At 40.5% G+C, this 13,188-nt stretch overlaps 1 protein-coding gene across 1 annotated transcript in view; it reads left to right on the top strand.

Moving 5' to 3' along the window:
• Positions 1 to 13,188, top strand: part of PEX3 (peroxisomal biogenesis factor 3) — a 22,167-nt gene extending 8,979 nt beyond the window's left edge. The window contains exons 3-12 of the mRNA XM_062640827.1: positions 711 to 792; positions 6,035 to 6,078; positions 7,243 to 7,367; positions 8,690 to 8,756; positions 8,857 to 8,911; positions 9,177 to 9,333; positions 10,454 to 10,524; positions 11,306 to 11,428; positions 12,583 to 12,679; positions 13,046 to 13,188. Of these exons, the coding sequence (XP_062496811.1) occupies positions 711 to 792; positions 6,035 to 6,078; positions 7,243 to 7,367; positions 8,690 to 8,756; positions 8,857 to 8,911; positions 9,177 to 9,333; positions 10,454 to 10,524; positions 11,306 to 11,428; positions 12,583 to 12,679; positions 13,046 to 13,129 (905 nt within the window). The 3' untranslated portion in view covers positions 13,130 to 13,188. The remainder of the gene's footprint in view (positions 1 to 710; positions 793 to 6,034; positions 6,079 to 7,242; positions 7,368 to 8,689; positions 8,757 to 8,856; positions 8,912 to 9,176; positions 9,334 to 10,453; positions 10,525 to 11,305; positions 11,429 to 12,582; positions 12,680 to 13,045) is intronic.

Here is a 13,188-nt window from a genome sequence, read left to right as displayed (position 1 = left end):
TCTTTTCCTGTTGAAATTTGTAATGGCTTCTTGGGTGGCTGCAAATGCTTTCTGTGCACTGATTGGTATTTCAGGTTAATCTTTTCCATTTTGTAGTTCTGGCTTTAATTTTACTGCAAGGGCTAAGTTTTTGTTTGCTCTTTTTTGTACAAAGTACCTTCCGTCTGGGAGCATGTGTTCTTGTCAAGATTTTTCATACTTTGCTCTTAGTATTTATTATGTTCTGTGCATGGTTGTTTTTCATTTCCTGTTCCCATCATTTAACAGCAGATTGGACATTGAATATTCTGAAAATAAGGATTTTTTTCCTACCAGCTTTCTTCTGTTTAATACATACCTTTCTGTGCTTCTCTTGTTGGAAAAAGCCCAAACCTCAGATCTTCTCATTTGGAAAAATGCGACAGTGTAGATTTTCACCAGATTTTCTTGAGGGGTGTTGAAGGCTTGAATATGCAGGATGTAAGCCCATATTTGAGCTAGAGCCAACAGAGACATATAGCAGCGTAAGGGCAGCATTGTGCCCCAGCTTATCAGAGGCAGACAGGTAACTGCACTTCAGAGGATTCCCAGGGTTTCATATTTTGCTTGTCCTCCAAGCTTTGCCTGTTGAGCAATGGTATTTACATTAAAGCATCTGTTGAATGAGAGCTGGGCACAGGTTTATGATGATTATTTTGATGTTGACAGTTTTGTTTTGTTTTTAATAACAGTGCTGTCAATGCTTCCAACACTGAGGGATGCCTTAATGCATCAATTAAATTCTGAGAATCTCACATCTCTTCTTAAAAATAGGTAAGACTGTTTTGTTAATTGTGTTAAAGATCACTTGTTTTGAGCACAAGATATTTTGGGATTTTCTCAAATTATTTATAATGTAGGGAGCTTGCAAGACTTTGGTTCTGTGTCCCATTGACTCACTGGCCTTGAAGTATTTTGAAATCACTGCATAAATATTTTGTGTCATGTTGGATCTATTTTGATAGATATGGCTGGCATCTTCCAGACATGACAAGAAATAATGCTTGCTTTAAGATACTGCATTGAGAGCTATGGGTTTTGTTGAAGTGCTTATAAGATAGGCAGGTAAAAGTATGTAGTTCTCTCTTAAACAGGCCAGAGTACCTTGACTAAGGCGTTGATGTTGTGTTTGTAAAAAATGTTTATGTAATCTCATCAAGGTCAGACATGAGTAGTAATGGAAAGGATCCAGGATGAAATTGCAAATGCATATAAGCTATGAGAAGTAATGTATTTTTTTCCTTTTTTTGAAGTAGAACAAATATGGATATGTCAGACATTAAGCAGAGTGCTCCCTGGTCAGAAAACACCTCTGGTTTCCTTGTGGCTGCAGAAACAAATAGCATATTTTTAAAATCATGAAGTGCATCATAGTATACCTTAAAAGTAGAGTAAGCCACTTGGCATTTGTCACAGAGTAAAAGTGTTGTGTGGGCAGTTAACACAGGGTTTCTGACTCAGTCTAGACTGCCTCTGGTTTGCTTCCCACTAGCTTGCTTACATTGCTGTAACTTCAGCTGTCCAGCATTTAATAGATTATCTATATAGGCATTGTCTTGTTTCAGTAAAAACACAAGGCAACAGAACGTGCTGCTTAAAGTGGGAATTACAGCCAGAATGATGCTTTTATAATAGATTATCTGAAAATTTGCAACTGTAATTGAATAGTATTTACTCCAAACAACAAGACCTTTTAGAGCCCTTGCTGTTGAATACACAAAATAGTAGATGTGGAGATTTACCTTTCTCAATGTCCCTGAAGATTCCTCTTTCTCAAATTATCTATGTTATGCCTCAGCATGTTATGGATCTATGTTACAGATTGTGTTATGGCTTAGGTAAGCTAACTTAAAGTTTGTTCGCTCCCTTACACTTTAAAACTTGTGGAGGCAGTGCTCATGGGAGAATGCATAATTAGTACATAAACTCTGAATAATCCTGAAAGATACAGCAAGGCCATGAGAGGCCCGAAGAAGCTTAAGCAAGCAAGATAAGAAGAAGCTGGAATTCACTGAGTTAATGAGAACTGTGGACTGTTGGCAAGCTTTCAAGGTCAAGTTCTCACACCTGTGCTTAACCAATTATAAGTTAGTCACTAAGGGTCTTCAAGACATGTATCCAATCATAATATGCCAAATCACTGTAAGTGCGTGTAAGAAACAGTATATAAGGAGTTAAGGCTTTGTAATAAATTTGGCAATCACTTGATCACATTGATCGTCTCTGCGTTGTCCGTGACTCCCGCGTCAACAAGTGGCGCCCGAACAGGGACCCTCCGATCGGTAACTCGATGAAGACGAGTTTGAAAGCCCGACGAAAAGGAGAGGGCGGAGAGCAGACAGAAAGTCAGCGCTGCCCCGGCGCTGGGAAGTCAGATGTCTGCAAAACTTCGGGAATCTCGCCCTGATCAGGTGAGTGGCCGGGGAGGAGATGGGACACTCTCTATCCAAAGAGGAACAGGCGGTGGTGAAGCTCCTCCAACACATTCTCTCTAATAAGAGAGGACTGCAATATGATAGTGCCGCCTTACAGAGGCTGTTAAAGTGGTCCCATGATTGCGAGGTTAGTAAAGGGACCAAAGATGCAGAGAAACACTCTACACTTTGGAGATTGGTGCTTGAGACTTTGAAAGAGATGAAATTGGAAAGGGCGGCAGTAGCTTCTGTATTTGCCGCCACAGCTCCAGAAGGGGCTGTCTCCCCTAACCCCCACCATAGTGCTGCGGCTATGACTTTTGCACCTCCTGTGGTACCTGGAATGGCACTGAAAAAATCAACACCCCGAGCCGATGAAAGCAAGAGCCAGGTCCACAGATGGGCACATACCGAACGAGAGACACCTGACAAGAAAGACATAGCTGCGAACAACGGAGATCCTGAGTTCGACCCAGGATCAGACTCCGAGTCCCCTGAATCTGAGCCAGATTTATATCCTCTGCTTCCAGACTCTGACTCTTCATCTCCTGGGTTGGTCTGCTCAGCTCATCAGCAACTACCCACTGGCCTTGGAGATGCTCAGCTGCAACAGTTGATGAAAAAGCTTGAAGCCCTCAAGACTTGGATTGAGACATCTCCATCAGCGCCTCCACCTTGTCCTCCACAGAACCCCTTCCTTAACGAAGGCAACCAGGGGAGGGGGTGGGAGAGGTATCGGGGCGCACAAATCCCGCGCACTGTTGGCATGGGTTAATCAATGATGCAATTATTACAGGTGAATTTTCTGCAGTGGGCCTTTCTGCATATCCTGTGTTTACTACACAACAGGGGGTAAAGAGTGGGAAGCTTTTGATCTCAAAATAGTTAAGGAGGCCTGACAAGCGGTGACCACATATACAGCTTGAGTATAAGAGGATTTTAACCCATATGTTATGATTTTTTTTTTGCGATTGACAGGAGACTTTAATGATCCCCCTGCTATAATACATGGTCAGGCATTAGGTTCAGGTTATATGACTAAAACTCCGGGTATTATGGTCCAGTACAAGGATTTGGAAACCAGCATTTGGAAAGGTCCTGCAGAAGTAAAAGTAACTGGTCGAGGTTATATGTGTGTAAATTACAGATTCCGGTTTGCGGTGGGTGCCAGCTCGATGGGTGAAACCCTGGAAAGAGTCAGCACCGCTCCAGGACACCCCCCTTGTCAGTGATTGAATTAATTGAAATTTGAGCTTAGGACACCTGTTTTATGGATGTTTTCTGTCCTTCTTAAAGTGAAGGGAGCAACCTTTTGTATGTTAAAATAAACAAAAAACAAAAAAAAAAACAAAACCCCCAAAAAAAGACCCCCCCCACGCCCCCCTCCCCCAAACCTCCAGGGAAGCGAGATCAGCGCGGGATACAGACGTATTGTGTGATTTTTTTTTTTTTTTTTTTTTTTCTGGTGGTGGGAAGGTCTCTCTTATGCTCTTATCAGGGGTATTGGGCATACTGTGACGGACCGTGGACTTGGGACCCCTTATACAACTCATTTGATGCAGTCTCTCTGTGATACTTGTGTACTAGAAGTTGGCAAATATAAGTATGTCCACGTTTCTGGAGACCTTTGGAGACCTTTATAGATATTGCTGGCCACTTCTTCTAACATAGGCTGGCCACCTGTGTCAGAATGAGTGTGCATTTTGGTCAGTATAAAAGCCCAAGCCTCATGCGCTGTGGGGGAGGCTGAGCCTCTGCGGGGACGCCCGCTAAGGATGAGCCTGTCTGTCGCCTCGCACTGCAATGATGCTTCTCGGAGCTGGTTTGCTGTTAGTCTCCACAGGGTCCTTGTGCCACGTTCTGTACGTGGGACTGTAGCGGGAGTAATGATTGTCTGGATTTTGTGCTTCAGATATTGTAGTTGTGTGGAGGGTGCTTGTGGGATCCCGTACGTGTGTGTGTGTGTTGAGGGCAGACCGTGTTCTGTGTATTTTTTGTTGTTGGGTTCATGTAAAAGTTTTTAACCGGTAGCAGTTTAACATTTCGGGCAAGAAAGGGTTAATGCAAAAGTGCGGTTGCCGGCGGGTATTTATGGTTGCTGCTGCCGAGCAGGCAGGCTTTTATAGCTGCTGCTGAGCAGGCCGGCATCTGTAGCTGTGCAAAGCAGGGTGAGCAACTTTTGGGGAAAAAAAAAAAAAACAAAACAAACAAAAAAAAACAAACCAAAACCCAACCTCTCAATCTATTGAGGTATTGAGGCAGTTTGTAGAGACACCACACACAAAGCCTAAAGAGCACCTGCAACACAGTGGGTGCATGGTAGGAGCCTTGCTTAGTATGTTTAAGGTAACCTGGGGGTGAATCCAAGGCTTGGAGGAATAGATAGATCGGTTGAAATAAGAACTGCTAACTGAAAAAGCGAGAGGGGTAGTGCAACCACAAGCTTTATGGGCTGTCACCTAAGCAGCATCACGGTGGCAGGAAAAAGAAAAAGAGGCAATGATGCAGCAAACTCCTGGACAGTTAACAACGTGCAGTTTAACCTGTCTGCTTCTCAAGAACTGATAACCTGGAGGAGGGGCTATATTTGTGTCCTCCTGCCTACAGGTTAAACTAATCCCAAAGTGCACAAGTTGTGCCTTTAAAGAAATTATTCCTCGTGAAAAGGATATTATTTTTTTATAAACTGGGTTACTATAAAGTGTGGGTTAATCTGAACTACCTGCCCTAAATATTTAAGTGTTAATTCTGATCCTAAGACATTACCAAATGTTTCTCTAAGTGACTTTTGCAATGTTTCTTCCATGGCAAATGTAGAGTAGCTTTTCTTTTCTGACAGTGCTTAACAGGCAAGAATGTCTGATGAAGCCTTTTGCATGGTTAGTCTTATCTCTGCTAGTGCAGCTATGTTGCTAACTTCACCTCCGGATTGTAGTTCTAAATCTGCAGTGTACCTTAGGCAGTTCAGGTGTATCTGTGCAATCTGCAGTCTTACTCTTTCGACTTACTTTTTGGAATCGGTCAGATAAAGGAAGTAAACCTGCCTCAACACAAGAAGATCAGCTTGTGCTTGTGTGGATGGCACAAGACTTCCACAGATGATCATGATCACTTTGGTTTGATGATCAAATCTGAACTTTAAAACTACATCAGGCAATGGTAAATCTTGCAAGAAGGTAGGAAATAGAAATTCTGACCCTGCACTTGTGCACAGGTAGATACAGGAAGCCCTGCTGAACTGAGGTCTAAACGTACAGGGGGATGAAAGCCTCAGAAAGGACCAGTGTGTACCATCAGCGGGCTTTTTCTGACCACTTAGCGTAGTTTAACTCAAAATTGGTAATGTAAGTGTATAAATGTCATGACGAAATGCTACATTTATTGATTAAAATTTGTATCTCTTTCCTGTGACTTCATATTGTATGGTTTATATGCTGCTTTCTTGAATGAGGCAAATCACTGTACACATGAATCTGATCTGAATAATTACGGTAGCTAAATGAGTTCGCCTTAAAGCACTGCTATTTCATTTAACATACTTATTTATTTCCCAGGAAAATATACTTTTAAATGTTTAATATTCCCATTTATTTTTCCTACAGGCCAGCAAACAAGTTAGAAATATGGGAGGATTTAAAGATAATAAGTAAGTGGAAATGAAAGATTCCATCTTCATAATATTTAGCATAAATCTAAAATGTCTTTCACACCCTTTAAAAAGTAGACTTTACACTGGGTTGTTGTTTCAATAGATATGAAGATAGTGTAACACACTACCTGGCAAACCTTCCCCCTCCAAAAAAAACCACCTCCTCATGCAGGAATTTTCCATAGCCCTGAGGGGACTTGGAAGCCCAGAGATGAAGGTGAAGAGTTTTATTGGCCTTCATGTTACCTTAATCAAGGAAACTTTGTGAGGTCTTTCTGTGCCATCACAGAAAAAACAACCTGGCTTTTAAGAAAGTTCTGTTGAACCTAACAGAAAGCATTGATCAGAATGTTGGCCAGCCTTTACATGGCCAGCAGTTTCCTCTTTTCCGGCCTGTTGAAGAGAACCACCATCACAGTGGTTATGGACACCTTAGTTCATCTCGGAAAGGAAGAAGAAATAGCAGTGGAAGGGAATGAAAAATAGGGAGGTCAAATAATTTTGCAGTGAAATACTACTGAGCTTTTTTTACTAGTTTTGATTCCTCGGTACCATTTGTTATCCCTGCCACCTCCCTGGTTTTGTCTGCTCTTTGTTTTGTTTCCCCTTTTCACACCACTTTTGCAGATCCTGCTTTTAACCTGTCTCCTTTCTTTCTGTGCTCTTCAGCACTCATCCATATTTATTCATGTCACTTTTTCCACACATCCTCTCTTGCCTAGTGCCTGGTAGCTGATGCTCATTTTAATTTTCTCTCTATAGGTACTAGCTGCTCCTGCTTTAGGTAGCTTTCTTCCCAAGCTGCTGTTATTCCTTCTGTGTCTCAGTTCCATGATGAGGGCTAACATATGGCATGTATTTCCTGGTCTAACAAAGAAAGATGATTTCACAGCATATCCATTTTCCTTCTGGAACACCTTGTAATATGAAAAATGATGTTAATATAGGACTTTAAATGGCACACTTAGATGTAGCTCCAGCAAGTATTAGACTCATGGTCATCTTGGGTGTGTGTTGTAAAAAGATGTGTTGTGACAATCAGTGAGTGAAATGTGACTGTACTTAAAAATCACCAGCACTACTTGAGACTTGGAGAGTGTTCTCACTCCTTGGCTTACCCTTCATTCTTTGACTGAAGTTATTTTGTTGGCTCTTTTCCAGGTTTCACAAGAAGCATTGTAGCTGTATATAGTACCTGTATGCTCGTAGTTCTTTTGAGAGTCCAGTTAAATATTATTGGTGGTTACATCTACCTAGATAATGCTGCACTCTGCAAAAATGGCACAGTAAGTTTCTTGTTTTGTTTCAAAAGTAGAACATCCGCTTTCTTGGAAGGGAAAGATTAAAAAGGGCTTAGCACAGGAGTATTAGAATGAAACCAAGAGTTCTTGTAAGAGTGGGAGATATGGAAGTATTACTGAAAGTAAGCTACTTGATGTATTTTAATAGCCTCTAGATTTGGATGATTTGGTGACACTATTGCTTAACAAAATGCTAGCAATATTGAAGAGTACTTTTGTCTGCATTTGTATTGCTTAAAAAAGAAGGTCAATTCATACCTAAACACCAATATAAAATAACTTCTTTTGCTTTTTTTTTGTGTGAAACAGTAATAGTGTGTGAATGATCCATGCATGGATCACTCATGCTAATGTATCCAAGTGCTTAGGTCTTCCTAGCACATACATTAATTCCCCAAGTCAGATTTTCCTGTAGAAGAAAAAGGTTGTCTTTGAAATTTTGGTATTTTTTTTTGTAACTCTCAAAGGCCATCTATGTGAACGTCTGTTGGTGGGGCCAAGCAAGGCAGAAGACTTGGGTTTTGTTTATGTTCTGTAACTCTCACTGCTCAATAAAAATAAGTGAATCCCACAGTAAGCAAATACCCCTTGCAGAGAGTAAGATCTTCAAATCATTGGACAGCCTGTCTAAAAATAATGGATACAAACTTTGATTAATTTGCATCTGCCCCCCTATGATAGCTCCTTCTGAGAGTCAAAGAACAGCATGGCAAGGCAGGCCTGAGAAAAGCTTTCATCAGGGTTGATGGAGGTTGTGCTTCACTTTGCAAAACCTGAAAAAGCTTTTTCAAAAGAGCAAGATGAGTTTGGACTAGAATCGTGTTTCAGTTATTTTTCCAATAGAGAAATGGGTTGATGTGGCCAACCCTTGTGGCATTCCTCTAGAGCAAACTGGCATCATCCTGTCTCAGTTCTGGAAAACTTACATCAGAAAAGCCTTTGTTAGGGTTAGACATAAATATCCTGTTCCACTAGGGTTAATTTTGGGGCTTATGGAGGGTCTAGTTTTACCTGTAATGCAGTTTTTAAAGAGACTTTCCTATGTATGAACTAAAAGTGAAAGATTTTTCTGTGCCACTGAAAATGGAAGATCTGTATAGTACTGAAGAGATTGAAAACGACTTAAAGATTCATGGGTTGATGGCAGGAAGAGAGCCAGATGCTAGAGAGTTGCTTGAGAATGGGGGAATCCACCTGCTGCAAGGGACTGTAAAGAGGGAGGAAACTGGTCACAACCAGTTTGAAATTATTTTTGCATTGCTTTCTTCTGTTGACATGTCACAAACTTTTTTTTTTTTCCTCCACAGACACCGCTGGCTCCCCCTGAAGTTCAGCAGCAATATTTATCAAGTATTCAGCACCTTTTAGGGGATGGTATGATGCTTATTATAAGCTAGCTGCTACACTTAAAAAATTCCACTGCTTTTCTGGACTTGAGATCATTAGAATAATTTTGACACTTTCCTCCTTTTAGGACTGACTGAGTTGATAACTATTGTTAAGCAAGCTGTGCACAAAGTTTTTGGAAGGTAAGAGTTTGTATTTCTCTCTGGTTAGCTTATAAGTTTTATTGTGAATGACTGCTACCAAAACAGTGAGTTTTATTAGAAAAAAAAAAAAAAAAAAGAAAGTTTATTGACTGTTTCCAAAACAATGTTTTTATTACAGCAGGCTACATCTGCTGGGGCAAACCAATATAGCAGACTGGGATCCTGTTAGTTGTGAGCACATTATCAGGAGGAGGAAAAGCATCATTATTAATTTTGCAGTTAATGTCATCTTCTTCCTTTCCAGTATTTCCCTTAAGCACACCCTGTCTCTTCTGGAGCTGGAACAGAAACTTAAAGATATCAGGAATGTAGTAGAACATAAAGATTCAGAACACACTGCACCTTACTCTCCCTTATGTCATTATCTGATGCCAGATGAAGAAACCCCCTTGGCTACACAGGTACCTGTTTCAGGTTCTTTCAGCTACCTTTTTTTCCATCTGCATTGCTCGTTTGTTCTGGGGAGGAAGGGTGCATAATGGCCCTCCAGTTGTACCACAGCACCTGTATCTTCAGTAACGGGCGATGCTTCTTCCTGCATAAGTTGTGACGTTATCTCTTTAATTGAGGCAAAGTTGTACTTTTTTTCAGATGTGATTGAAAACAAGCATCAACCTTGGAATGTCATCTTTGAGCTCAGAAACTCAGCCCCATTACTTCATTTAGCCTGGGATGTGCTCTGTAACACAGTGCAGCTTAACTGAGCCCTAAGCTAAATTGCTTTAGCTGGCACTCGTGTACTAGCAAAGATGAGGGACAGCTGTAGCATCTTGGCCAATGTACAGGGAGGTGATGGTGTGCTGGAATACTTTAGTGCTTTGGGCTGGAAAATGAGCAGGAGTCAAGAGAAAGTGTATCTAATCTCAGTGGTAAGGTTAAAGTGATTTGCTAAATTTTCTAAAGGTGTTTGTCTCTATCCACACCATAAGTTGGAAAAACTCATTCTTAACATGGTATTATGCTAATATAAAGAAGAAACTTAGGCTTCAGTGTGTGAATACATGCACTTATCATAGAATCATAGAATAGTTAGAGTTGGAAAGGACCTCAGGATCATCTGGTTTCAACCCCCCTGCCATGGGCAGGGACATCTCACACTAAACCATGTCACCCAAGGCTCTGTCCAACCTGGCCTTGAACACTGCCAGGGATGGAGCATTCACAACTTCCTTGGGCAACCCATTCCAGTGCCTCACCATGCTTTAACTTTTTATACCTTTAACTGAAGCTGATATGCAGGGTTTATTTCAGTTTTGGAGGTCAGAAGTGGGGAAAAAAATACTTTGCGTAATCAGTCTGGTATTTCCTGCTAATACTACTTTTAAGGTGAAAAACCCTGCAGTGACCACTTAAAATGAAAATCAGAACATAAATCACAAACTGATTCGTGACAGTAAATCTTTTCAGTAGATTTGACTTATGCATCTTAATTCCCCAATACAAAACTCTTCTGCTTCTACTCTTATTCTTACAGTTGCAAATGGATGTCTTACTAAACAGTGTCTGTCTTTGTTTTTTTAGGCCTGTGGACTCACAGAAAGAGACATTGCTACAATTAAATTGCTTAATGAAACTAGAGATATGTTAGAAAGGTATAGAGCAATATCCTGTATTCATATTAAACTCCTCCTCACTATTGTTTATGTAAGATTACTTTCATATGAGAACCTGTCAAGTCTCACTTTTGAAATGTGACCACTTGGCTGCATTGTTTTTATATTCACTAATTGTAGGCTGGGATTTTCCAAATTTATTAGAAATAATCCTGCCTTAATGTGATGACCAGGATGTACTTCCCCCTTACCTCTTCCTTGCCTTTCCTGTAGTCATGCAGAAACAGAGCAGTACTTCTCTTCTGCTAAAGCAGTGTAAATTGAGGGTCATTTTATTGGATTTACTGCTTTGATAAAATTAAAACGGTTTGGGCTTAACAGAATTTGTTTAATGCATGGCTTTGAGTGAGTGTGTGCATCCTTTCACTGGAGTGCTGCTGAAGTGAGGCTTGTGTAAGAAACATGGAATAGGAGAGAATTGTGTCAAATGCCAAGCTTACAATTTAACTGCTAGAGGTCTGGGGCATATAAGGATGCAATTAAGTCCTTCTTATGCTGTTACTCAGTAAGAGGGAGAAATGCTTTAGATTTACCTAGGGTTTAACAGTCTTATGGTGGATCTTAGGGTGTTGATTGGTCTGCTGGGGAGCTGGTCTTCCTTGAGGTGGCTGTGCTGGTGGCCTTCTGTCTGGGTCATACATCTTTCCACGTGGGAGGGACAGGGACATCTGTAGCACTGAACACTTCCAGGGTTTTTAATTTAAAAAAAAATATAAATCCCAGGAATCAGACATTTTATTTTTTTATTATTTTTTTCCAGTCCAGACTTCAGTACAGTTTTGAGCACATGTTTAAACAGAGGATTCAGTCGATTGCTGGACAATATGGCAGAGTTTTTTAGACCTACTGAACAGGACCTTTCTCAGAGCAGCTCTGTAAATAGGTAAATGTTTTCTTTTGTTGTGGTTCACTTGCTTTGGGTTCACAGTGAGTTCCAAAAAAGGCTCACAGTGATTTTTCCTTTCTACTTGAAGTTCCCATGTTAGAAACAATTCTGTTTCTATGCTCGTCAAGAATAAATGCAATCTCCTCACTTCGGTCAAGTCAACAGCTAGGGGTATTGTGTGTTTCTTCCTAGAATTTATGTAAGGTGTCTTTCCCACCATTACCTGCAGATCTTAAAGTAGGAATCAGAAGATCTCTACCTTTCCCTTTTCTCCTGAGCACTGTGCAGGCAAACTGCCTTTGTAGCTAAGGAGGATTTACCTCGCTGGTGGTGACTGCTCAAAGCTGTACTGCAGTACCTCTCCTCTGAGGCACTGAGGAGGGTGGTGTTCCCCTGCCTGGAGCAGAGAAGCTCTACGCCCCAGTCTCTGGCTGCTAGTTACTGCAGTTTTCAAGGACAGTGGCATTACCATGACTCTCCAAATACATGTAGCCTAACGCATCTATGGAGCTTTAGGTTATTCACTGGTGTGCTGGAAGAAGGATGTTAACATTCAGGATATTGTGCCTCCTTCCTAGAAGACCGCTTAAAAAGAGCGTTTATTCTGAAGATAAGTTACAGTGCAGTAAGAGTGTCAAAAATCCAAAAGCAGAGTTCAAATCATTGAAATTTGGTTTCTAAAATGTTAAAACCTTGAATAATAATTGGTTTTATGTTTATTGTAATAATTGATGGCTCTGAGAGTAATGGTTTTATTTTAATATCTACTATTTACATCACTTAAAGTATCCCAAAGGCTTTAGTTCAGTTGTCTATCCTAAGCCTGGTTTAGAGTTTGAAACAGCATGAAACTGTAGACCAGCACATCTGTTTACATACATAAACATGTAAAGACTCTGGCTAACCCATTCTTCTGTTGCATGAGAAGCATGTGTAAAGCTATGTGTAAAGCAAGACCACCAGCTGAAATTCACTCTGGTATTTCTCTGTATTAAATGAAAGGCTTAATAAGAGAAGGAAACCTTCATCGGTACGTTTTACTTTGCAGCTCTTCAACTGTTACTTTTGAAGTAGTAATTAGGATTATAATGATCCTATTTTAGTGGCTTTACTAACGTCAGATCTAGGTCAATATTTTTGTTCTTGTCTAGTCTTTCTAGTGTCAGTCTTCCTTTAGCCAAGATAATTCCAATAATCAATGGACAGATCCATTCAGTATGCAGTGAAACACCCAGTCACTTTGTTCAGGTAAGAACCTTGCTTATTTAAAATCTCAAGTAAAAGAACTGAACATTGTGTATTTCTTTTTCACAGTGTGCTTCATACTGTTTCATTTCAGTGGCTGTAAAATAAAGTAGAAACAATTGGTGTAACCCTTTGTAAATTTGTATCTTCCAAAAATATGGTATTTTTCTAGAACCTCTTCCCTCTGCTAACCTGTGCAGAAGCACAAAAAGGTCTCTTCCTTCTACTTGCAGTTTTGCTCATAAAGCTTGCTTAAGGAAGAAATTAGAGTTAGGCCAGGTGCTTTTCTCATAATGAATTATGTACTGCAGCAAAACCAGAATAGTGCTGGATGTGTTTGAGAACGTTTATTCTTTAACTTTCTTCCAGGACCTGTTGATGATGGAACAAGTGAAAGATTTTGCTGCTAATGTTTATGAAGCTTTTAGTACCCCGCAGCAACTAGAGAAATGAACTGCACACTCATAGGGAGAGATTGTGTGTGTATATATAATAAATCCCTTGTGACTACT

The sequence above is a fragment of the Pezoporus occidentalis genome, unplaced genomic scaffold, assembly GCF_034315485.1.
Source record: "Pezoporus occidentalis ecotype Australia unplaced genomic scaffold, CSIRO_AGI_Poc_V1 ctg67, whole genome shotgun sequence".
Taxonomy (NCBI): Eukaryota; Metazoa; Chordata; class Aves; order Psittaciformes; family Psittacidae; genus Pezoporus; species Pezoporus occidentalis.
Note: the sequence above shows the minus strand (reverse complement) of the source record. Positions and strands in the feature narration are given on the sequence as shown.